The following is a 23,202-nucleotide window of genomic DNA, read 5'->3' on the forward strand; positions in this document are numbered from 1 at the left end:
CTGCCGACCCGCCGGGTGTTGCTAGGGGAAAATTCTTCCGACGAACGTGCACGCGGCGCGCACACACCTACTTGGAATGGATATGAGCAACACATCTCGAAGAACAACAGTTACAAGGTGAGTAACCGTCTTTTCTTCCCTTGCTTCTTTGACTTGGAGCTGGAGTCTGGCCGTTTCTTGTTGCATCTTGTGAGTCTCCTGTTGCCTCTGTGGAGCTTTCTCCTCAACAGCCAGCAGCTCCAGACGCCCCTTACGAGCTTTTTCTTCTCTCTCAGCAGCTTCTTTCTCCAGCTGGGCCAAGGCTGCTTCTCTCTCAGTCGAATTTCTGCCAGGTTTTGCTCATGTTCAAACTGCATTGCAGTTTCATTGCTTTTGCTGATGCTGTCTGGCTCATGGTCGCTGATCTTTAACCAACCAAACTCTCAATCCCAAAATTCAGATTTGGCTAGCGTGGGGTTCTGACCCAAAGCTTAATTTACCTGGTTCTGTGGATCCTGCCGACTACACTGTGACGATGTGGTTCTGGCTGGACCCAACTGAGGTGCCAATTCAGGACAAATTGCTTAAACAGGGCACCCAGAGGCACAGCACAAGTTTGAAGCACAGACAGTACAGAGCCAATATTCATAACTTCCACTACAAAATGACACATGCACCCAGACAGGACAATCCTACCCAGCACCCCACAACCTGGCCTAGACACCGCAGCTCTCCCCCTGCACATGCTATTTGGTGCCACTACATGACCTTGGTTGCAACCATGTTCTATATGGTCCCAGATTATCTCAGTAACGTCACACCTGCCATCCCACAATACACCCTGCCATGGCTAACCCCCCCCACCATCCCACAATGCACCCTGCCGCAGCTAACAACCCCCGTACCATCCCACAACGCCCTCACCATCCCACAATGCACCCAGCCGCAGCGACCGCTCCCCCGTCATCCCACAATGCACCCTGCCATGGCTAACTTCCCCCCACCATCCCACAATGCACCCTGCAGCGGCTTACCCCCCGCCATCCCACAATGCACCCTACCACTGCTAACGCCCCCCTGCCGTCCCACAATGCACCCTGCCACAGCTAATGCCCGCTTTCCCTCGCTGAGCTCCTGCGGGGGTCAATCCGGAGTCACCCCAGATTGCAACGGGGGCAGGGCTGGGTTCTGAGCTGAACTCCTGCGGGGGTCAGTCTGGAGTCACCCCAGATTGCAGCGGGGGCAGGGCTGGGTTCTGAGCTGAGCTCCTGTGGGGGTCGGTCCAGAGTCATCCCAGATTGCAAGGGGGCAGGGCCGGGTTCTGAGCTGAACTTCTGTGGGGGTCGGTCTGGAGTCACTCCAGATTGCAACGGGGGCAGGGCCGGGTTCTGAGCTGAACTCCTGTGGGGGTCAGTCTGGAGTCACCCCAGATTGCAACAGGGGCAGGGCTGGGTTCTGAGCTGAACTCCTGTGGGGGTCAGTCTGGAGTCACCCCAGATTACAATGGGGACAGGGCCAGGTTCTGAGCTGAACTCCTGCAGGGGTCAGTCCGGAGTCACCCCAGATTGCAATGGGGGCAGGGCCGGGTTCTGAGCTGAGCTCCTGTGGGGGTCAGTCCGGAGTCACCCCAGATTGCAATGGGGGCAGGGGCCAAGTTCTGAGCTGAGTTCCTGCAGGATCAATCCACAGTCACTCCAGGCCTGGATGGGAATCGTGCGAACAACTGGCCAGCCAGAGCAGAATAGTGGGGGGGCGGGGCTGGGGGGTCCCGCATCCTTGGAGGGAATCCCCCCTCTCTGATCTCACTTCCTGCCGGGGTGGGGCGGGAGAGCCGCCAGACGCCTCGCCGGGTCCCGGCCGCTGCAGCATGGCCGGGGCTCTGCCCTGCGCGATGTCGCGAACCGCCTGCGGGTGCGAGCGCTGCGGGCTCGGGGTAAGCGGAGCCGGGCCCTGGGGGTGCTCCTCCCCCAGGAGATTCATTGCAAGGCAGGGGATGGGTTCTGGGGGTGTTCCTCCCCCGGGGGTGCCATTGCAAGGCAGGGTGGTTCTGGGGGTGTTCCTCCCCGGGGGTGCCATTGCAAGGCGGGGGGCGGGTTCTGGGGGTGTTCCTCCCCCAGGGGATTCATTGCAAGGCGGGGGATGGGTTCTGGGGGTGTTCCTCCCCCGGGGTGGTGCCATTGCAAGGCAGGGTTGTTCTGGGGGTGTTCCTCCCCCAGGGGTCTGCCATTGCAGGCGGGGCGCGCGGGTTTCTGGGGGATGTTTCCTCCCCTAGGGATTCAGTTGCAGGCGGGGCGGTTTTCTGGGGGTGTTCCTCCCCGCGGAGGTGACGTTGCCAAGCGCGGGGGGGCTCGTCGTGCGCGGCCCCTCCCCCGGGAGGTTTGACCATTGGCAAGGTGGGGGGGTTTCCTCCCCCGGGGGAGCCATTGCCCAAGGTGTGGGGGGCTGTGTAGTGGGATAGGCTCCTGCTCCTGTTGCAAAGGAGGATCGAGTTTGCACCGTGAGGTGTGATGGTTCATCTTTTAATCGGGTGGGTTGCATTTACCCTTTGTCGGGTGAGAGGCGGGCCAGTTGCTGGGGCTTTGCATCCGCTGGTCCCCGGAGTGGGGGGCCGCAGAGACGGGCCGCCTCCCTTTCACGTGCATTGAGGGCAGTGTGTGTGCAGGAGGGTTTTGGGCTGCGCGCTCTGCTCTGGATTGGCAGTGTCTGAGCTGTCATTTCCGATGGGGGCTGGTTCCAGCCTATGTGGCACCGCCCCTGGCCTGGAGGGGCGGGTCGTTCTGGCTGCTGGAGGGTGGCGGGGCCTGGGGCTGAATGGGACCAGAATTAGGGGGTGTTTAGTGCCCGTCTGTAGGGAAGAGGGCTTTGGCTGGGATCCCACTTTATGGCCCTGGGGGAGGGGTACTAGCATAACTGCTGCCATTCTCCCCCCACAGCCACCCCACGTCCTGTTGCAGCGCTGCTTGATGATCGCGGCGGGCTTGCTGTTTCTTCCAGGCCATGCGCTTACTGTTGCCCGCCAGCCGGCTGCACCCCAAGCAATGACTCGCTTTTGTCCTCTCAAGGTGTGGTGTGGGGGCCCAGGGCTGGGCTTATGGCGTAAGGTCCCCTGTTGGCTGGGCTATGGGGGGTCTGGAGGGGCGGTGTCCCCTGGCTGGGCTTAATGGGGGGAATGGTGAAAAAAGGAAGAGTCTACGGTGTCGCTAGGGCTATGGGAGGATGGGGGGGGTCCCCTGTTGGCCGGGGGAAGGGAGTCCCCCTGGCTGAGCTCATGGGGGATCGGAGGGCTCGCTGCTGGGGCTATGAGGGGAATTGAGTGGGTGGCGGTGTTTAGCTGGGCTATGGAGGGATCGGGGAGGGATCCCCTGTTTGGCTGGGGGGGAGGGTCCCCCCTGGCTGAGCTATGGGGAATGGGGGGGTTCCCTGGCTGGCTATAACGGGGATCGGGGGGGTCCCCTCTTGGCTGGGGGAAGGGTCCCCATGGCTGGGCTTATGGGGGGAATTTGGTGGGGTTTGCTGTGGCTGGGCTATGGGGAGCGGCTTCCCCTCTCCAATGTCCTCTCTTGTTCCATTTGGGGGATGATGCTGGGGTGCCCATGCTGTGCCCCTGGGGTCTAAGCCTGCCCCTGCCCAGAGGCCATGCTGCCCCCTTGCTCTATGCCGCCTGGGCTGAGGCCAGCTTCCTCAAGGAGCCAGAGCTGCTGAATCTGCGCAAGATCAACAGTGACCTGGAGGGACACCCCACCCCAGTGAGTGTGGGGGTCCCTGGGATACCAGCCTGCCACCCCTCTCTGCTCCCTGGGGGTGGAAAGCCACAGGGGCCATCCCAGCTGGGGACTCACAAGTTGGCATGGAGGGCAGCTGGGGGACTGCTGATAATGTGTGGGCAGGGGCTGTGAGGGTCACATTTGGCCACTCTCTTCCACCAGAGGCTGCCCTTTGTGGATGTGGCCACGGGCTTGCTGGGGGCAGGGCCTGGCGTGTGCCTGTGGGATGGCCTACAGTAGGCAAGTACTTCGACAGGGCCAGGTGAGTTGCCTGGGGGCGCCCCAGCCTGGGGCAGATGGCTGGGGAGAAACTGAGGTGGCAATGGGGGGGCTGGGGTTGGGAAGCTGGGGGAGGCATGGCCTGGTTGTGGACCCACACTGTCTGGGCAGTGGGTGGAGCTGGGGTAGAGAGCCAGAGGGAGGCATGGCCTGGCTGTGAACCCCCCTCCCTTTCTGGGGCTGTGTGGGGGTCTGGGGAGGCATGGTCTGGCAGTGACCCTGCCCTCTCTGAGCTGGGGGGGCTCGGGGAGGCGTGGTCTGGCAGTGACCCTACCCTCTCTGTGTAGAGAAATCTCTTATCTAACTATCTCTATAAATTTTATAACATTGCACTGTGTTATTTTGTATTAAGTATCTTTCTATATTATAGAAGGGAGCAGACATATTGAGGACCTCAGGGATTAGAAGGCAAGCACCCTTCTTAGAAAACGCCTCTCTTTTTTTGGAGCAGCATTGGGACAACACCCAGAGAAAGAGCAGCACAAAGACCAGCGGACACAGACCCAGATTATTTGAATCTGGTCCGGATCTTGCATAAGAGGAAGCTGCTATAAATACGAGGTGTCTTGCAGAAGGACCCCGGGTCTCGTCTTGTCACCATCGGAGCATCGATCCGGATCGGCAGAGAAGCCCCGGCTCGAACACCCTTCCCCCATCTAACTACCTGGCCAGTGCAGTTAACGGGAGCTACTAGTTTTGGTAGCAACGCAAGAGGGAGTGTGTGTGTGTCTGTGTTGCGTGTTGTGTGTCTGTGTGTTTGTTTTGGTTGTTTTTTCGCAAAGAAATGCCGCATTTCTTTGCGAAAAAACAACCAAAACAAACACACAGACACACAACACGCCGTGGAAACGTAGACCACACAACCTCTTGCTGGGTTGCTACCGAAACGTGTACGTAGGTCGTGTATCCGAACTTGCACGCGGCAGGGTAACACGGATAGGCTATATAATGCGTGTGTTCGACCGCGCGGCTAGATATTTCCTTCACTCTCCGATGGTGACGAGAGACGAGACCCGGAGGTCCTTTGCAAGACACCTCGGATTTATAGCACTCCTCTTATGCAAATCCTGACCAGATTCAAATAATCTGGGTCTGTTCCGCTGGTCTTAGTGCTGCTTTCTCTGGTGTTGTCCAATGCTGGGCCCCTCCAAAAAAAGAAGGGGGGGGCGTTTTCTAAGAAGGGTCCTTGATTCTAATCCCTGAGTCCTCAATATGTCCTGCTCCTGCTCCCTTCTAAATATAGACAGATACTTAATACAAAATAACACAGTGCAATGTTATAAAATTTATCGAGATAGTTACATAAGAGATTTCTCTACACAGAGGAGGGTAGGTCACTTCCAGACCACGCCTCCCGAGCCCCCCAGCTCAGAGAGGGCTGGTCACTGCCAGACCATGCCTCCCCAGACCCCCACACAGCCCCAGAAGGGAGGGGGTCACACGCCGGCCATGCCCTCCCTCTGGCTCTCTAAACCCCAGTCACCACTGCCCAGACGTGTGGGTCACAACCAGGCCATGCTCCCCCAGTTCCCAACCCCAGGCCCCCCCATGCCACCAGTTTCTCCCCAGCCATCTGCCAGGCTGGGGGCGCCCCCCAGGGCACTCACCTGGCCCTGTCGAAGTACTTGCCCTACTGTAGGCCATCTCACAGGCACCGCCCGAGGCCCTCCCCAGCAGCCGTAGGCCACATCCACAAGGGCAGCTTGGTGGAGAAAGTGGCCATGTGACCCTCACAGCCCCTCCCCCTTATCAGCAGTCCCCCAGCTGCCCTCATGCACAATTTTTGTGAGGTCCCCAGCTGGGATGGCCCTGTGGCTTTTCCACCCCAGGAGCAGAGAGGGTGGCCAGGCTGGTATCCAGGAGAACCCACACTCCACTGGGGTGGGGTGTCCCTCCAGGTCACTGTTGATCTTGCGCAGATTCAGCAGCTCTGGCTCCTTGAGGAAGTGGGCTCAGCCCATGCGGCAATGAGCAAGGGGCAGCATGGCCCTCTGGGCAGGGGGCCAGGCTTAGACCCCAGCGGGCCACAGCATGGGCACCCAGCATCATCCCCAATGGAACAAGAGAGGAATTGGGCAGGGGAAAGCGGCTCCCCATAGCCAGCCACAGCAACACCCCACAAGTCCCATAGCCAGCCTGGGGGACCCTTCCCCCAGCCAAGAGGGGACCCCGCGATCCCCTTATAGCCAGCAGGGGACCCCCCATTCCCCCATAGCTCAGCCAGGGGACCCTTCCCCCAGCAACAGGACCCTCCCCGATTCCTCCATAGCCGGAGCTACACCGCCACCCCACAATTCCCCCCATAGCCCAGCCAGGGGATGCCCTCCGATCCCCCATAGCATCAGCCAGGGGGACCCTTCCCCCCGGACCAACAGGGACCCTCCCATCTCATAGCCCAGCGACACCGAGACTCCACCAATTCCCCCCATAGACCAGCCAGGGACGCCCCTCCAGACCCCCATAAGGCCCAGCCCACACGGGACCCCGCCATAAGCCCCAGCCCTGGGCCCCACACCCCACCTTGGAGGGACAAAGCACATTGCTTGGGGTGCGCCCGGCTGGCGGCCGTCGCTGCTGGCCTGGAAGACAGCACCGGCCGCGAATTCTCAGCAGCCGCTCGCAACAGGACGTGGGTGATAGTGGGGGGGAGATGGGCAGAGTTAGCTATACCTCCCCCAGGGCCAAGTGGGAATCCAGCCAAGCCCTCTCCTACACGGGGCACAACACCCCTACTTCTGGTCCGCATTCGATTCCCACAGGCACCTGCCCCCAGAGCCAAGACCCGCCCTCCGGGGCAGGGGCGGTGCTACACAGGCTCTGGACCAGCCCCATGGAATGACAGCTCAGCCACTGTCAATCAGAGCAGAGCGCGCGCCACTACTCCTCCACACACCCCCTCAAGCACGTGGGAAGGGAGGCGGCCACCGTCCTGCGGCCCCCCACCGGGGCCAGCGAATGCAAGCCCCGCAATGCCCGCCTCTCCCGACAAGGGGTAAATGCACCCCCGGATTAAAGATGAACCATCACCTCTCGTGCCCGACCCTTTGCAAAGGAGCAGAAGCCTTCCCACATCAGCCCCCCCCCACACCTTGCAATGGCTCCCCCGGGGGAGGAACCCCCCCACTTGCAATGGCACACCCCGGGGGAGGGGCGCGCAACAGAGCCCCCCCGCCTTGCAACGTCACCCCCGGGGGAGTGAACAACCCAGAACCGCCCGCGCCTTGCAATGAATCCCCTGGGGAGGAACACCCCCAGAACCCGCCCCCCGCCTTGCAATGGCACCTCCTGGGGGAGGGAACACCCCAGAACCACCCTGCCTTGCAATCGCACCCCGGGGAGGAACACCCCCAGAACCCATCCCCCGCCCTTGCAATGAATCCCCTGGGGAGGAACACCCCAGAACCCGCCCCCCGCCTTGCAATGGCACCCCGGGGAGGAAACACCCCATGAAACCACCGCTGCCTTGCAATTGGCACACCCGGGGGAGGAACACCCCAGAACCATCCCCTGCCTTGCAATGAATCTCGGGGGAGGAGCACCCCCAGGCCCGGCTCCGCTTACTCCGAGCCCGCAGCGTCAGGCACCCGCAGGCGGTTCGCGACATTCGCGCAGGGCAGAGCCCCGCCATGCTGCAGCGGCCGGACCCGGCGTAGGCGGTTCGGCGGCTCTCCCGCCCGCACCCCGGCAGGAAGTGAGATCAAGAGGGGGGATTCCCTCCAAGGATGCGGCGAACCCGCCACCGCCCCCACCCTATTGCTGCCGGCTGGCCAGTTGTTCGCACGACTATCCGATTCCAGGCCTGGAGTTGACTGTGATTGATCCTGCAGGACTCAGCTCAGAACTTGGCCCTGCCCCCATTGCAATCTGGGGCGATTCCGGACCTGACCCCACAGGCTCTCGCTCAGAACCCGGCCCTGCCCCCATAGAATCTTTTGGGTGACTCCGGACTGACCTCTGCAGGAGTTCAAGCTCAGAACCTGCCTGTCCCACTGTAATACATGGGGCTGACTCCAGACTGACCCCCACAGGAGTTCAGCTTCAGAATCCCAGCCCTGCCCCCCCCATGTTTTGCATCTGGGGTGACCCAGACTGGACCCCCACAGGAGTTCATGCTCAGAACCGGCCTGCCCCCGTGCAATATCTGGGAGTGACTCAGAACCGACCTCCCACAGAAGTTTTCAGCTCAGAACCCGGCCCGCCCCTTTGCAATCTGGGATGGAACTCTGGACCGACCCCCACAAGGAGCTCACGCTCAGAACCCAGCCCTGCCCCGCTGCAGAATCTGGGGTACTCCAGGAACTGGACCCCCGCAGGAGTTCAGCTAGAACCCAGCCTAGCCCGTTGCAATCGGGTGGACTTCCGGATTGCACCCGCAGAGCTCAGCGAGGGAAAAGCGGGGCATTCTGTGGCAGGGTGCATTTGGGAGCAGGGGGGGTTATGTCCAGTGGTAGGGTGCATTGTGGGCCATGGCGGGGGGTAAGCCGCTGCAGTGTGCATTGCTGGGATGGTGGGGGGAAGTTAGCCATGGCAGGGATGCATTGTGGGATGCGGGGGATACGGTTCGCTGCGCTGGGTGCATTGGTGGGATGGGTGAGGGCGTTGTGGGATGGTAACTGGGGTTGTTAGCTGCGGCAGGGTGCATTGTGGGTATGGCTGGGGGGGGTTTAGCCATGCAGGGTGTATTGTGGAGGCAGGTGTGCACGTTACTCGAGATAATTACCTATAGAAATGGTGCACCAAGGTCATGTAAGTGGCACCAAACTAGCAGTGCAGGGGGAGAGCTGCGGTGTCTAGGCCACAGGTGGTGGGGTCTGGGCTAGGATTGTCCTGTCTGGGTTGCATGTGTCATTTGTAGTGGAAGTTATGAATTGGCTCTGTACTGCCGTGCTTCAAACTTGTGCTGTGCCTCTGGCGTGCCTCTGTTATAAGCAATTTGTCCTGAAATTGCACCTCAGTGGGTCCCAGCCAGAACCGACATCGTCACAGGTGTAGTCGGCAGGATCCCACAGAACCAGGATAATAGCTTGGTCAGAACCCACGCTAGCCAAATCTGAATTTTGGGATTGAGAGTATGGTTGGTTAAAGATCAGCGACCCATGAGCCAGAACAGCATTCAGCAGAAAGCAATGAAACTCAATGCAGCGTTTGACATGAGCAAACACTGGCAGAAATTCGAAACTGAGAGAGAAGCAGCCTGGCCCAGCGGAGAAGAAGCTGCCTGAGAGAGAAGAAAAAGCTCCGTAAGGAGCGTCTGGAGCTGCTGGCTGTTGAGGAGAAAGCTCCACAGAGGCAACAGGAGATCACAAGATGCAACAAGAAACGCGGCCAGACCCAGGCTCCAAGTCAAAGAAGCAGGAAGAAAAGACGGTATACTTCACTTGTAACTGTTGTTCTTCGATGATGTGTTGCCATATATCCATTCCAAGTAGGTGTGATGCGCGCCGCGTGCACGTTCGTCACGAGAATTTTCCCCTAGCAACCCCAGGCGGGTCGGCAGGGTGGTTCTGGGGGTGTTCCTCCCCCAGGGGTTGCCATTGCAAGGCGGGGGGCGGGTTCTGGGGGTGTTCCTCCCCCAGGGATTCATTGCAAGGCGGGGCGGTTCTGGGTGTTCCTCCCCGGGGGTGATTGCAAGGCGGGGGGGCTCTGTGCGCGCCCCTCCCCCGGGGTGCCATTGCAAGGTGGGGGGGTTCCTCCCCCGGGGGAGCCATTGCAAGGTGTGGGGGGGGGCTGATGTGGGAAGGCTTCTGCTCCTGTTGCAAGGGGGGTCGGTGCACGTGAGGGTGATGGTTCATCTTTTAATCCGGGGGTGCATTACCCTTGTCGGGGAGAGGCAGGGCATTGCTGGGGCTTGCATTCGCTGGCCCGGTGGGGGGCCGCAGGACGGGGCCGCTCCCTTCCCCGTGCTTGAGGGTGGTGTGTGGGAGGGTAGGCGCGCGCTCTGCTCTGATTGGCAGTGGCTGAGCTGTCATTCCGATGGGGCTGGTCCAGCCTGTGTGCACCGCCCTGGCCTGGAGGGGCGGGTCTTCGGCTGCTGGGGGCGGGCCTGTGGGTCGAATGGGACCAGAATAGGGGTTTGTGCCCTCGTGTAGGAGAGGGCTTGGCTGAGATTCCCACTTGGTCCCTGGGGGGTATCCCCCCTGCCGTCCCACAATGCACCCTGCCACAGCTAATGCCCGCTTTCCCTCGCTGAGCTCCTGCGGGGGTCAATCCGGAGTCACCCCAGATTGCAACGGGGGCAGGGCTGGGTTCTGAGCTGAACTCCTGCGGGGGTCAGTCTGGAGTCACCCCAGATTGCAGCGGGGGCAGGGCTGGGTTCTGAGCTGAGCTCCTGTGGGGGTCGGTCCAGAGTCATCCCAGATTGCAAGGGGGCAGGGCCGGGTTCTGAGCTGAACTTCTGTGGGGGTCGGTCTGGAGTCACTCCAGATTGCAACGGGGGCAGGGCCGGGTTCTGAGCTGAACTCCTGTGGGGGTCAGTCTGGAGTCACCCCAGATTGCAACAGGGGCAGGGCTGGGTTCTGAGCTGAACTCCTGTGGGGGTCAGTCTGGAGTCACCCCAGATTACAATGGGGACAGGGCCAGGTTCTGAGCTGAACTCCTGCAGGGGTCAGTCCGGAGTCACCCCAGATTGCAATGGGGGCAGGGCCGGGTTCTGAGCTGAGCTCCTGTGGGGGTCAGTCCGGAGTCACCCCAGATTGCAATGGGGGCAGGGGCCAAGTTCTGAGCTGAGTTCCTGCAGGATCAATCCACAGTCACTCCAGGCCTGGATGGGAATCGTGCGAACAACTGGCCAGCCAGAGCAGAATAGTGGGGGGGCGGGGCTGGGGGGTCCCGCATCCTTGGAGGGAATCCCCCCTCTCTGATCTCACTTCCTGCCGGGGTGGGGCGGGAGAGCCGCCAGACGCCTCGCCGGGTCCCGGCCGCTGCAGCATGGCCGGGGCTCTGCCCTGCGCGATGTCGCGAACCGCCTGCGGGTGCGAGCGCTGCGGGCTCGGGGTAAGCGGAGCCGGGCCCTGGGGGTGCTCCTCCCCCAGGAGATTCATTGCAAGGCAGGGGATGGGTTCTGGGGGTGTTCCTCCCCCGGGGGTGCCATTGCAAGGCAGGGTGGTTCTGGGGGTGTTCCTCCCCGGGGGTGCCATTGCAAGGCGGGGGGCGGGTTCTGGGGGTGTTCCTCCCCCAGGGGATTCATTGCAAGGCGGGGGATGGGTTCTGGGGGTGTTCCTCCCCCGGGGGTGCCATTGCAAGGCAGGGTGGTTCTGGGGGTGTTCCTCCCCCAGGGGTGCCATTGCAAGGCGGGGGGCGGGTTCTGGGGGTGTTCCTCCCCCAGGGGATTCATTGCAAGGCGGGGCGGTTCTGGGGGTGTTCCTCCCCCGGGGGTGACGTTGCAAGGCGGGGGGGCTCTGTGCGCGCCCCTCCCCCCGGGGGTGCCATTGCAAGGTGGGGGGGTTCCTCCCCCGGGGGAGCCATTGCAAGGTGTGGGGGGGGGCTGTGTGGGAAGGCTCCTGCTCCTGTTGCAAAGGGGGATCGGTGCACGTGAGGTGATGGTTCATCTTTTAATCGGGGGGTGCATTTACCCTTGTCGGGGAGAGGCGGGCATTGCTGGGGCTGCATTCGCTGGCCCCGGGTGGGGGGCCGCAGGACGGGGCCGCCTCCCTTCCACGTGCTTGAGGGGGGTGTGTGTGAGGAGGGTAGGGCGCGCGCTCTGCTCTGATTGGCAGGGCTGAGCTGTCATTCCATGGGGGCTGGTCAAGCCTTGTGGCACCGCCCCTGGCCTGGAGGGGCGGGTCTTGGCTGCTGGGGGCGGGGCCTGGGCTGAATGGGACCAGAATAGGGGGTGTTGTGCCCTCTGTAGGGAGAGGGCTTGGCTGGGATCCCACTATGGCCCTGGGGGAGGGTACTAGCTAACTCTGCCCCATCTCCCCCCACAGCCACCCCACGTCCTGTTGCAGCGCTGCTGAGATCGCGGCGGTGCTGTTCTTCCAGGCCATGCGCTACTGGGCCCGCCAGCCGGCGCACCCCAGCAATGACTGCTTTGTCCTCTCCAAGGTGGGGTGTGGGGGCCCAGGGCTGGGCTATGGCGGGGTCCCCTGTTGGCTGGGCTATGGGGGGTCTGGAGGGGCGTCCCCTGGCTGGGCTATGGGGGGAATTGGTGGAGTCTCGGTGTCGCTGGGCTATGGGAGGATGGGGAGGGTCCCCTGTTGGCCGGGGGGAAGGGTCCCCCTGGCTGAGCTATGGGGGGATCGGAGGGCATCCCCTGGCTGGGCTATGGGGGGAATTGGTGGGGTGGCGGTGTAGCTGGGCTATGGGAGGATCGGGGAGGGTCCCCTGTTGGCTGGGGGGAAGGGTCCCCCTGGCTGAGCTATGGGGGAATGGGGGGGTCCCCTGGCTGGGCTATAAGGGGATCGGGGGGGTCCCCTCTTGGCTGGGGGAAGGGTCCCCATGGCTGGGCTATGGGGGGAATTGGTGGGGTGTTGCTGTGGCTGGGCTATGGGGAGCGGCTTCCCCTCTCCAATGTCCTCTCTTGTTCCATTTGGGGGATGATGCTGGGGGTGCCCATGCTGTGCCCCTGGGGTCTAAGCCTGCCCCCTGCCCAGAGGGCCATGCTGCCCCCTTGCTCTATGCCGCCTGGGCTGAGGCCAGCTTCCTCAAGGAGCCAGAGCTGCTGAATCTGCGCAAGATCAACAGTGACCTGGAGGGACACCCCACCCCAGTGAGTGTGGGGTTCCCTGGGATACCAGCCTGCCACCCCTCTCTGCTCCCTGGGGGTGGAAAGCCACAGGGGCCATCCCAGCTGGGGACTCACAATTGGGCATGAGGGCAGCTGGGGGACTGCTGATAATGGTGGGGCAGGGGCTGTGAGGGTCACATGGCCACTCTCTCCACCAGAGGCTGCCCTTTGTGGATGTGGCCACGGGCTTGCTGGGGCAGGGCCTGGGCGTGGCCTGTGGGATGGCCTACAGTAGGCAAGTACTTCGACAGGGCCAGGTGAGTGCCCTGGGGGGGCGCCCCAGCCTGGGGCAGATGGCTGGGGAGAACTGGGTGGCAATGGGGGGGGCTGGGGTTGGGAAGCTGGGGGAGGCATGGCCTGGTTGTGACCCCACACTGTCTGGGCAGTGGGTGGAGCTGGGGTAGAGAGCCAGAGGGAGGCATGGCCTGGCTGTGACCCCCCTCCCTTTCTGGGGCTGTGTGGGGGTCTGGGGAGGCATGGTCTGGCAGTGACCCTGCCCTCTCTGAGCTGGGGGGGCTCGGGGAGGCGTGGTCTGGCAGTGACCCTACCCTCTCTGTGTAGAGAAATCTCTGTATTAACTATCTCTATAAATCTTTATAACATTGCACTGTGTTATTTTGTATTAAGTATCTTTCTATATTATAGAAGGGAGCAGACATATTGAGGACCTCAGGGATTAGAAGCAAGCACCTTCTTTAGAAAACGCCCTCTTTGAGCAGCATTGGGACAACACCCAGAGAAGAGCAGCACAAAGACCAGCGGACACAGACCCAGATTTTGAATCTGGTCCGGATTTGCATAAGAGGGAAGCTGCTATAAATACGAGGTGTCTTGCAGAAGGACCCCGGGTCTCGTCTTGTCACCATNGGCTCCCAGCCCACCCTGCTCTAACCCACCAGACCCCACTCCCCTCCCGGGGGCAGGGAGAGAACCCAGGAGTCCTGGCTCCCAGCCCACCCTGCTCTAACCCACCAGACCCCACTCCCCTCCCGGGGGCAGGGAGAGAACCCAGGAGTCCTGGCTCCCAGCCCACCCTGCTCTAACCCACCAGACCCCACTCCCCTCCCGGGGGCAGGGAGAGAACCCAGGAGTCCTGGCTCCCAGCCCACCCTGCTCTAACCCACCAGACCCCACTCCCCTCCCGGGGGCAGGGAGAGAACCCAGGAGTCCTGGCTCCCAGCCCACCCTGCTCTAACCCACCAGACCCCACTCCCCTCCCGGGGGCAGGGAGAGAACCCAGGAGTCCTGGCTCCCAGCCCACCCTGCTCTAACCCACCAGACCCCACTCCCCTCCCGGGGGCAGGGAGAGAACCCAGGAGTCCTGGCTCCCAGCCCACCCTGCTCTAACCCACCAGACCCCACTCCCCTCCCGGGGGCAGGGAGAGAACCCAGGAGTCCTGGCTCCCAGCCCACCCTGCTCTAACCCACCAGACCCCACTCCCCTCCCGGGGGCAGGGAGAGAACCCAGGAGTCCTGGCTCCCAGCCCACCCTGCTCTAACCCACCAGACCCCACTCCCCTCCCGGGGGCAGGGAGAGAACCCAGGAGTCCTGGCTCCCAGCCCACCCTGCTCTAACCCACCAGACCCCACTCCCCTCCCGGGGGCAGGGAGAGAACCCAGGAGTCCTGGCTCCCAGCCCACCCTGCTCTAACCCACCAGACCCCACTCCCCTCCCGGGGGCAGGGAGAGAACCCAGGAGTCCTGGCTCCCAGCCCACCCTGCTCTAACCCACCAGACCCCACTCCCCTCCCGGGGGCAGGGAGAGAACCCAGGAGTCCTGGCTCCCAGCCCACCCTGCTCTAACCCACCAGACCCCACTCCCCTCCCGGGGGCAGGGAGAGAACCCAGGAGTCCTGGCTCCCAGCCCACCCTGCTCTAACCCACCAGACCCCACTCCCCTCCCGGGGGCAGGGAGAGAACCCAGGAGTCCTGGCTCCCAGCCCACCCTGCTCTAACCCACCAGACCCCACTCCCCTCCCGGGGGCAGGGAGAGAACCCAGGAGTCCTGGCTCCCAGCCCACCCTGCTCTAACCCACCAGACCCCACTCCCCTCCCGGGGGCAGGGAGAGAACCCAGGAGTCCTGGCTCCCAGCCCACCCTGCTCTAACCCACCAGACCCCACTCCCCTCCCGGGGGCAGGGAGAGAACCCAGGAGTCCTGGCTCCCAGCCCACCCTGCTCTAACCCACCAGACCCCACTCCCCTCCCGGGGGCAGGGAGAGAACCCAGGAGTCCTGGCTCCCAGCCCACCCTGCTCTAACCCACCAGACCCCACTCCCCTCCCGGGGGCAGGGAGAGAACCCAGGAGTCCTGGCTCCCAGCCCACCCTGCTCTAACCCACCAGACCCCACTCCCCTCCCGGGGGCAGGGAGAGAACCCAGGAGTCCTGGCTCCCAGCCCACCCTGCTCTAACCCACCAGACCCCACTCCCCTCCCGGGGGCAGGGAGAGAACCCAGGAGTCCTGGCTCCCAGCCCACCCTGCTCTAACCCACCAGACCCCACTCCCCTCCCGGGGGCAGGGAGAGAACCCAGGAGTCCTGGCTCCCAGCCCACCCTGCTCTAACCCACCAGACCCCACTCCCCTCCCGGGGGCAGGGAGAGAACCCAGGAGTCCTGGCTCCCAGCCCACCCTGCTCTAACCCACCAGACCCCACTCCCCTCCCGGGGGCAGGGAGAGAACCCAGGAGTCCTGGCTCCCAGCCCACCCTGCTCTAACCCACCAGACCCCACTCCCCTCCCGGGGGCAGGGAGAGAACCCAGGAGTCCTGGCTCCCAGCCCACCCTGCTCTAACCCACCAGCCCCCACTCCCCTCCCAGAGCTGGGGAGAGAACCCAGGAGTCCTGGCTCCCAGCTCCCCCTCCCCGAGCTGGGGAGAGAACCCAGGAGTCCTGGCTCACTTCTGCTCACTCCCTGGGGGTGGTTCTTTGCCAGGTGTAGAAGATGCGGAGAACTGGCACGGCAAGCCCATGCCCAAGGACAAGGTGGAGTCCATCATCGGTGCCATCCAGAGCCAGATCCAGACCCACGAGGTGCTGGTGCCGCAGCCGCCCATTGAGGACGTCCCACAGATCAGCATCGCAGGCATCTGCATGCCCTCGCCCTCTGAATACACCACTGGGGACAAGGTGGGGGAAGCGGGGAGCCCAGGGCTAGGCGAAGGCGGTCTGGACTGACTGGGTGCCAGGGGGTGGCTCTGGGGCCAGGACAGTGACACTCCCCTGCCCTGCAGGTGGCCACGCGGAAGGCCTACGGTGTGGCCCTGGCAAAGCTGGGTGCTGCCAGCGAGCATGTGGTGGCCTTGGATGGGGACACGAAGAACTCCACCTTCTCCGAGCTGTTCAAGCAGGCACACCCCGAGCGCTACATTGAGTGCTACATCGCCGAGCAGAACATGGTCAGTGCTGGGGGCTGGGCGGGGTGGAGGGCTTCTCCGGGACTATCCCCCCAGGTCACGAGCTGTCTGTCCCCCCAGGTCAGCGTGATTCTGGGCTGCGCCGCCAGGGACCAGGCCGTGGTCTTCGCCAGCACCTTCGCTGCTTTCTTCACACGTGCCTTTGTCCACATCCGCATGGGCGCCATCTCCCAGAGCAACCTCAACCTGTGCGGCTCCCACTGCGGGGTCTCCATCGGTAGGCACGGGAGGACGCTGGGCTGCCTGGAGGTGGCTGCATGGCAGGGGCAGTGGGCTGCTGGCCCCCCGTGGTGCCAAGCAAGCCTGCTCTCTAGCCTGGCACCTCTCATGGCTCCCCGCAGGGGAGGACGGCCCCTCGCAGATGGCCCTGGAGGACATTGCGATGTTCCGAGCCATTCCCGGCTGCACTGTCTTCTACCCCAGCGACGCCGTCTCCACGGAACGTGCCGTCTGCCTGGCTGCCAACACCAAGGTAACTGTCCGGGGGGGCTCCTTGTGCTGATGCCTCAGGAGTGGGGGCTGGGGGCTGTCCTCAGGGGCCAGCTGTGGGGTCTGGGCTCTAGGTCCAGATGGCACCGATGGTGGACTCCACCTTGTCCTTTGGCCCAGCCGTGCCAGTTATCTGCATCCTCCATTCACCTGCCCCCGAGAGAGAGTGAGGACTCCTGGGTTCTCTCCCGGCTCTGGGAGGGGAGTAGGGGCTGGTGGGTCCGAGCGGGTGGCGGGGAGCCCGGACTCCTGGGTTCTCTCCCTGCTCTGGGAGCAGAGTGGAGGCTGGTGGGTTAGAGCAGGGGGGGCTGGGAGCAAAAACTTGTGGGTTCTTTCCCCAGCTCTGGAAGGGGAGGGGGGCTGGTGGTCACAGCAGGGGGGCTGGGAGCCAGGACTCCTGGGTTCTCTCCTGGGTCTGAGAGGGCAATAGGGTCTGGTGGTTAGAGCAGGGGGGCTGGGAGCCAGGACTCCTGGGTTCTCGCCTGGCTCTGGGAGGGGAGTAGGGGCTGGTGGGTCCGGGCAGGGGGCAGGGGCGGGGAGCCGGGACTCCTGGGTTCTCTCCCTGCTCTGGCAGCAGAGTGGAGGCTGGTGTGTTAGAGCAGGGGGGGCTGGGAGCAAGAACTCCTGGGTTCTTTCCCCAGCTCTGGAAGGGGAGGGGGGCTGGTGGTTACAGCAGGGGGGCTGGGAGCCAGGACTCCTGGGTTCTTGCCTGGCTCTGGGAAGGGGTCTGGGGGGTCAGAGCAGGGCGGGGCTGGGAGCCAGGACTCCTGGGTTCTCTCCCTGGCTCTGGGAGGGGAGTGGGGGCTGGGGGTTCAGAGAAGTGGGGGCTGAGAGCCAGGACTCCTGGGTTCTATCATCGGACCCGTGCAATCTTGGATTTCCTCCCTTTGTCACGTCCCTTTGTCACTTGGCAGCGTGGGAGTAAGCTGGGAATCCGGCAGCTCTCCTGGGTGGGGGCGGGGGGGGGGCAGCTGTCTGTAGCTTGGCCTGGACGCTCTCCTGGTCACCCAGTCCAGGTCGGTTGCCCCCTGCCCTGTAATCTATGGGAGCAGGGTGAGCCCAGGGAACTGGGAGACCTGCCCGGCTGGATGTGGGATCACAGAACCCCACCCATGGCTGGGGGTCAGCAGTGGGGACCAAGCGCTAAGCCTGCCTGTGACCTGCCTTGCCTAGGGCATCTGCTTCATCCGGACCAGCCGCCCAGAGACCCCGGTCATCTACCCGCCAGAGGAGACCTTTGAGATCGGCCAGGCCAAGGTAAGGGGCTGGGAACGGGGGTGGGGGGTGCAGGGTGGGAGGGGTTGTTGGGTGACTCTGGGCCAATGGCGGCCTCACTCTGTGCCTCAGTTTCTCCTCCTGGCTTGTCTGGATTGGAGGCTCTTTGGGGATGGGTCTGCCTATTATAATGGGGCTCACCCAATGCTGAGAGAGGGGGGCAGTGGGGTTTGTGGAGCTCAGGGCCCTGGTGTGCCAGGAGCTGCCTCTGGGTGCTTCTCTTACACAATCCTATGGGCGTGGGAAGCGCTGTCTCCCCTCTCTGCCCAGGGCAGTTGTAGGGTGACGCTGGCAGAGCCGACTGATCCAGCTCCATGGGTGCGGGACGGCTCCGCCCACATGCCTCAGGGCAAAGGGTTCCCAGGCCAAGGACTGAGGGAGATCGGGAGGCAAGGGGAGCCACTGAGAGACCCAAAGAGTTTACAGTCTAGAGGTGGAGAGGGAAACTGAGACACGAGGTCACCCGGCAGGTCATGGCGGAGAGCCCAGGCATGCTGGATTCCAGTTCGGCCCTGGGCCAGAACAGAAAGGGACTCCAGACTGTTCCTGAGCTGCTCCTGCATGGAGTGGGAGCGTGAAGTGGTTAATCTTTAAAGGAGGGGGGAATGTGCCAGGGGGCGGTGGCATCTGGCAGGACTCTGGAGCCCAAGGGAGTCCCTGCTGGTGTGTTGGGTCTCGGGCAGCGTCTGTAACATGATTCCTATGCCTGCCTCGGTTTCCTCCTTCGCCCTCCGTAGCGCCCCTGCAAGGGGAAGAACTCAGCTGGTCCCTCCCCGTGCAATCTGTAGCTGGGCTGCCCCCTGTCCCCATGCAGACACTGCTAGGTGGCCCAGAGAAGTGACCGCCTCTTGGGGCAGTGGTGGGGAGGCCCACCCAGCGCTGCACTGGCCTGCTGTAGTGGGTTCCGTGTACACCACATCCAGGCCTGCCCCTAGGGCAGAACAAGAGCTGTGGGGGCGGGCATTACAGACCAGCCTGAAAATCAAGGGGGACTCCAGGCAGAAACGGCCCGGACAGTAGGCAGGCCCAGGCAGGACATGGGGCTGGGGCTGGAGAGCCATGGGGGAAGGGGTAGGGTGACAGGGAGAAGGGCTGACCTTGGGTGGGATTTGAAGCCCTCCCTCGGGGAAACGAGGGAGCCAGGGCTGGGAGCAGTCTCAGCTTAGCTGGCCCTTGAGGGCAGCAGCTTGGCCAGGTGACCTATCAGTGTTTCCTTGTCTGTGCACTCGGGAAGCCAGGTGGCCTGGACGAGCCTCCCACAGGGGGCTGGCTGGGCTGGCTTCACTCCGGAGAGGGACAGGGAGCACTGGTGTCAAAGACCCATGGGCCTCCCCTGGTGCAACTGTGTGGGGCCTTGGGGCCCGGTCTGCTAAAGGAGTCACTCCCGGGAGACTGGCTACAGGCTGGGGCATAGACCAGACCCACTGACTGTGACAGCCCTGGATCTGCCACTAGGTGGCAGGAGACTCCATAAAGTCTCAGCCAGAAATCCCCAGCTCTGGGAGGGGAGTGGGGTCTAGTGGGTAGAGCTGGAAGCCAGCGCTCCTGGGTTCTCCCTCACAGCTCTGGGAGGGGAGTGGGTTCTAGTGGGTACAGCTGGAAGCCAGCGCTCCTGGCTTCTCCCCCACAGCTCTGGGAGGGGAGTAGGGTCTGGTGATCAGATCCAAAGAAAGATTTAATGCGAGGAGAGGGAAGGTGCCTGCTAAGTCAGTGGGGTGGGGGAGTGCAGGGACCCGCCTGCCAAGGGAAGGGAAGGGCCGGGAGGCCTGACCCTTGGCTGCAGGAATGGGGCTGGCTGAGTCTGGCCCTCCAGCATTGGTACCCTGCCCTCTCTGTCCCCAGGTTGTGCACAAAAGCGACGCTGACAGGGTCACGGTGATTGGAGCCGGGGTCACGCTGCATGAGGCTCTGGCTGCTGCTCACGAGCTCGCCAAGCAAGGTAACCAGCGGTCAGGGGATGGCCATGAACTTGCTCCCCCATGCTCCTCTGACCCTTTGTCCCTTCCAGGCACCCACATCCGGGTCATCGACCCCTTCACCATCAAGCCCTTGGATGCAGCCACCATAGTCAACAGTGCCCAGGCTACCGGAGGGCGCATCATCACCGTGGAGGATCATTACACAGAGGGTAGGAGGCTAGTGGCCGGGGGCTCCCAAATGCCTGCGGTGGAGGGCGAGCAATGGCAGGGGGGCTGCTCACTCCCAGCATGGGCCAATGGCAGCCTTGGATGGCTGGGAAATGCTGAGCAGGAGGGTTAGTTCCCATTTCAGCGCTGGGCCACCCCGGCAGGACTAGGGTGTCGAGGAATCTCCACTGGGATGGGGCAGAGGGGACTGACAGTGTGTGTTGTGTAGCCTAAATCGCAAACTGGAGGTCTGGGTGTTTGCTGGACACAACGGGAGAAGAGCTGCTGAAACCACAGGAGGATGTTGGCCCAAGAACAAAGGGGCGTGAATTGGCCAAGAACCGAGTGATGCTGGAAATAAGGTTTCCAGCCATCGTGGGAGGGTCTGGAACAGAATCCCAGGAGGTGGGGTGGGGGAACCTGCCAGGAAGCTGGATTGTGTCAGGTTGTCTGGGCTAGGACTAGAAGGGATCTCCTGGGTCCCAGGGCTGGCTTGTTGTAAAAAGCTGGAATGGAACCCAAGTGTCCTGCCCACGTGACACATCTCAGAGGGGCTGTGACTAGCGCACCGTAAGCAACCTTGGAAAGGAGAGCTAGAGCCGTGTGCTTGACCCTTCTCTCTGTGCTAGGTGGGATTGGGGAAGCCGTGGCTGGGGAGCCTGGCATGGTACTCCAAAGCTTGGCTGTGTGCGGAGTGCCCCAGAGTGGCAAACCGGCTGAACTCCTGGACCTCTTTGGGATCAGCACCAAGAGCATCATAGCAGCTGTGAAGAACACCTTTGCCAGCTAACACTCCAGCCACGACCGGGGCGAGGAGAGCCAGCTGCTTTCCGGTCCTCCAGCCGAGCCCTGTTCTTTCTGCTAACTTCCTGCTCAATGGGACTGAAACTGCTGCTAGCACGTCTCTGGGGCTTGTGATTTCCCCCTACCCCCAGGGCTGGGACATGACTCACCTACTTGCCCAAGCCCAGCTGGTTATTTCTCTGCACCACTAGCAGGCTAACATTCCCTCCAGTGATTGAGCAACTTCCACCCATTCTCCTGACGAGCTCCTGTGCTGTAGACATTCCTTGCTAACCCATGAGTAGCTTAGCAAGCGCTGCCTGCCACTGCTCCCATCATCTGCTGGGTCGGGGGTTCTGCAGGGCAAGGAGAGGCTGCCTCTCCCCAGGGCCAGTGGGGCCTCTGTCCCTGGGGTAGATAGTGGGGGGCAGGTGTTCACAGGCACTGCTATGGACCAATCTGTACTAGTCTTACCTAAAGCTTGGGCGGTGCAGGCTTTGTCCAATAGCTGCGCTCTCTGCTCTCGGCTGGTCCCGTTCCCGTTCCCGCTCCGCTCCTAGGGGAAGGAGACAAATATTAATGTAGCAGCACTGTGTGTTAATCTGCTACCCTGCCATTCCTGGCCCGATCCAGTCCCCTGGTTTGCTCAGTGTTAGAAACGACCAATCCCAGCTCTCTTACGGGGCTGGCCGCTGCCACTCCAAAAGGGCTGCTTCTCTTCACCTGTGCTTCGAAATAAAGGGTTTAAACAGAGTTGGCTTGGTGTCACTCTGTGAGCAGAAGCAAACAGGGTGGCATGAATAGAGCAGTTTGGGTACAGGCAGGGCAGGCTGCCCTGGCCAAGGGGTATAATGTTCCAGGATAGTCAGCAGGTCTGGCCCTCAGTGCCTCGCTTCTAGCAGCCTGTGGATGCCATGCTGCTTGCCATGTGCCAGAAGCAGGGCTGCTTCAGAGAAAGGCTGCCCCTTGGCGTGAGTGAAGGCAGGAGAGCTCACAAGCTGTGCATAAGCGGTTGGGAGGAGGGGTTTGCCAAGGGGGGTGCCATCAGTGCTCCTCTGTCACTCCCATCAGCCCCTGGGGCAGGGGTGTCGGTTGTTGTCACTCACCAATGGCCGCTATCATGGCTAGCAGTCAGTGCCCCTCCCATGAGCCCCTGGGGCAGGCCTGTCTGTTAGCGTCACTCACCAATGGGAGCCATCATGGCTGCCAGGTGGTGCCCCTCCCATGAGCCCCTGGGGCAGACCTGTCTGTTAGCGTCACTCACACCAATGGGAGCCATCATGGCTGCCAGTCAGCGCCCCTCCCATGAGCCCCTGGGGCAGGCCTGTCTGTTAGCGTCACTCAACAATGGGAGCCATCATGGCTGCAGTCAGTGCTCCTCCCATGAGCCCCTGGGGCAGGCCTGTCTGTTAGCGTCACTCACGTCACTGCACACCAATGGGAGCCTCATAGGCTGCAGTCATGTCTGCCATGAGCCCCTGGGGCAGCTGTCTTGTTACGTATGCAAAATGGACATCAATGGGCACAGCCCGACCCGGGCAGGCTGTCTAGCATTAACAGGGAATGGCCATCATGACTGCCAGTCAGGCTCCTCCCATGAGCCCTGGGGGCAGGCCTTTCTGTTAGCGTCACTTCAACAATGGAGCCATCATGGCTGCCAGTGCGATTGCTCATGCCGGTCACTGAGCCCTAGGGCAGTCGTGTCTGTTAGGGGCGGGTCAACTGCAGCGGCAGATGGGTAGCCATGCATGGGCGTGCCAGGTGCAGCGTCCTCCATGAGCCCCTGGGCATGCCTGTTGTTTAGGTCACTGTACCAATGGGAGCCATCATGGCTGCCAGTCGTGCCCCTCCCATGAGCCCCTGGGGCAGACCTGTCTGTTAGCGTACTCAACACCAACGGGAGCCAATCATGGCTGCCAGTCAGCGCCCTCCCATGAGCCCCTGGGCAGCCTGATCTGTAGCGTCACTCAACAATGGGACCCATCATGGCCGCCAGTCAGTGCTCCTCCATGAGCCCCTGGGCAGGTCTGTCTGTTAGCGTCACCACAGCCAATGGGAGCCATCATGGCTTGCCAGTCAGCGCCTCCTCCTCTATGAGCCCTCTGGGGCAGGCCTGTCTGTTAGCGTTCATCTCACGCAATGGGAGCCTACTGCTGCAGTCAGCGCTCCTCCCATGAGCCCCTGGGGCAGGGCGTCTGTTAGCGTCACTCACGCAATGGGAGCCATCATGGCTGCAGTCAGACGCCCTCCCAGGAGCCCGCGGGCAGGCCTGTCTGTTTAGGTGCTCACCTACACGCAATGTGGAGCCATCATGGCTGCCAGTCAGTGCTCCTCCCATGAGTCCCTGGGGCAGGCCTGTCTGTAGCGTC

The 23,202-nt window shown here is 62.5% G+C and overlaps 1 protein-coding gene and 1 long non-coding RNA gene across 2 annotated transcripts in view; one reads left to right on the forward strand and one right to left on the reverse strand.

The window, feature by feature from the left end:
- The window catches only part of LOC142047515 (uncharacterized), a 329,291-nt gene that overhangs the window by 50,266 nt on the left and 255,823 nt on the right, over positions 1-23,202 (reverse strand). The gene's annotated exons all lie outside the window — the stretch shown is intronic.
- Positions 10,974-20,840, forward strand: TKTL1 (transketolase like 1). Its single transcript, XM_075070577.1, is given in 13 exon segments — positions 10,974-10,993; positions 11,948-12,065; positions 12,616-12,729; positions 12,906-12,980; positions 12,982-12,999; positions 15,625-15,873; positions 15,978-16,142; positions 16,221-16,377; positions 16,502-16,632; positions 17,823-17,906; positions 19,767-19,863; positions 19,933-20,052; positions 20,680-20,840. Coding segments are annotated over 13 exon segments (1,509 nt in total).

The sequence above is a fragment of the Chelonoidis abingdonii genome, chromosome 11 (assembly GCF_003597395.2).
Source record: "Chelonoidis abingdonii isolate Lonesome George chromosome 11, CheloAbing_2.0, whole genome shotgun sequence".
NCBI classification, from domain to species: domain Eukaryota; kingdom Metazoa; phylum Chordata; order Testudines; family Testudinidae; genus Chelonoidis; species Chelonoidis abingdonii.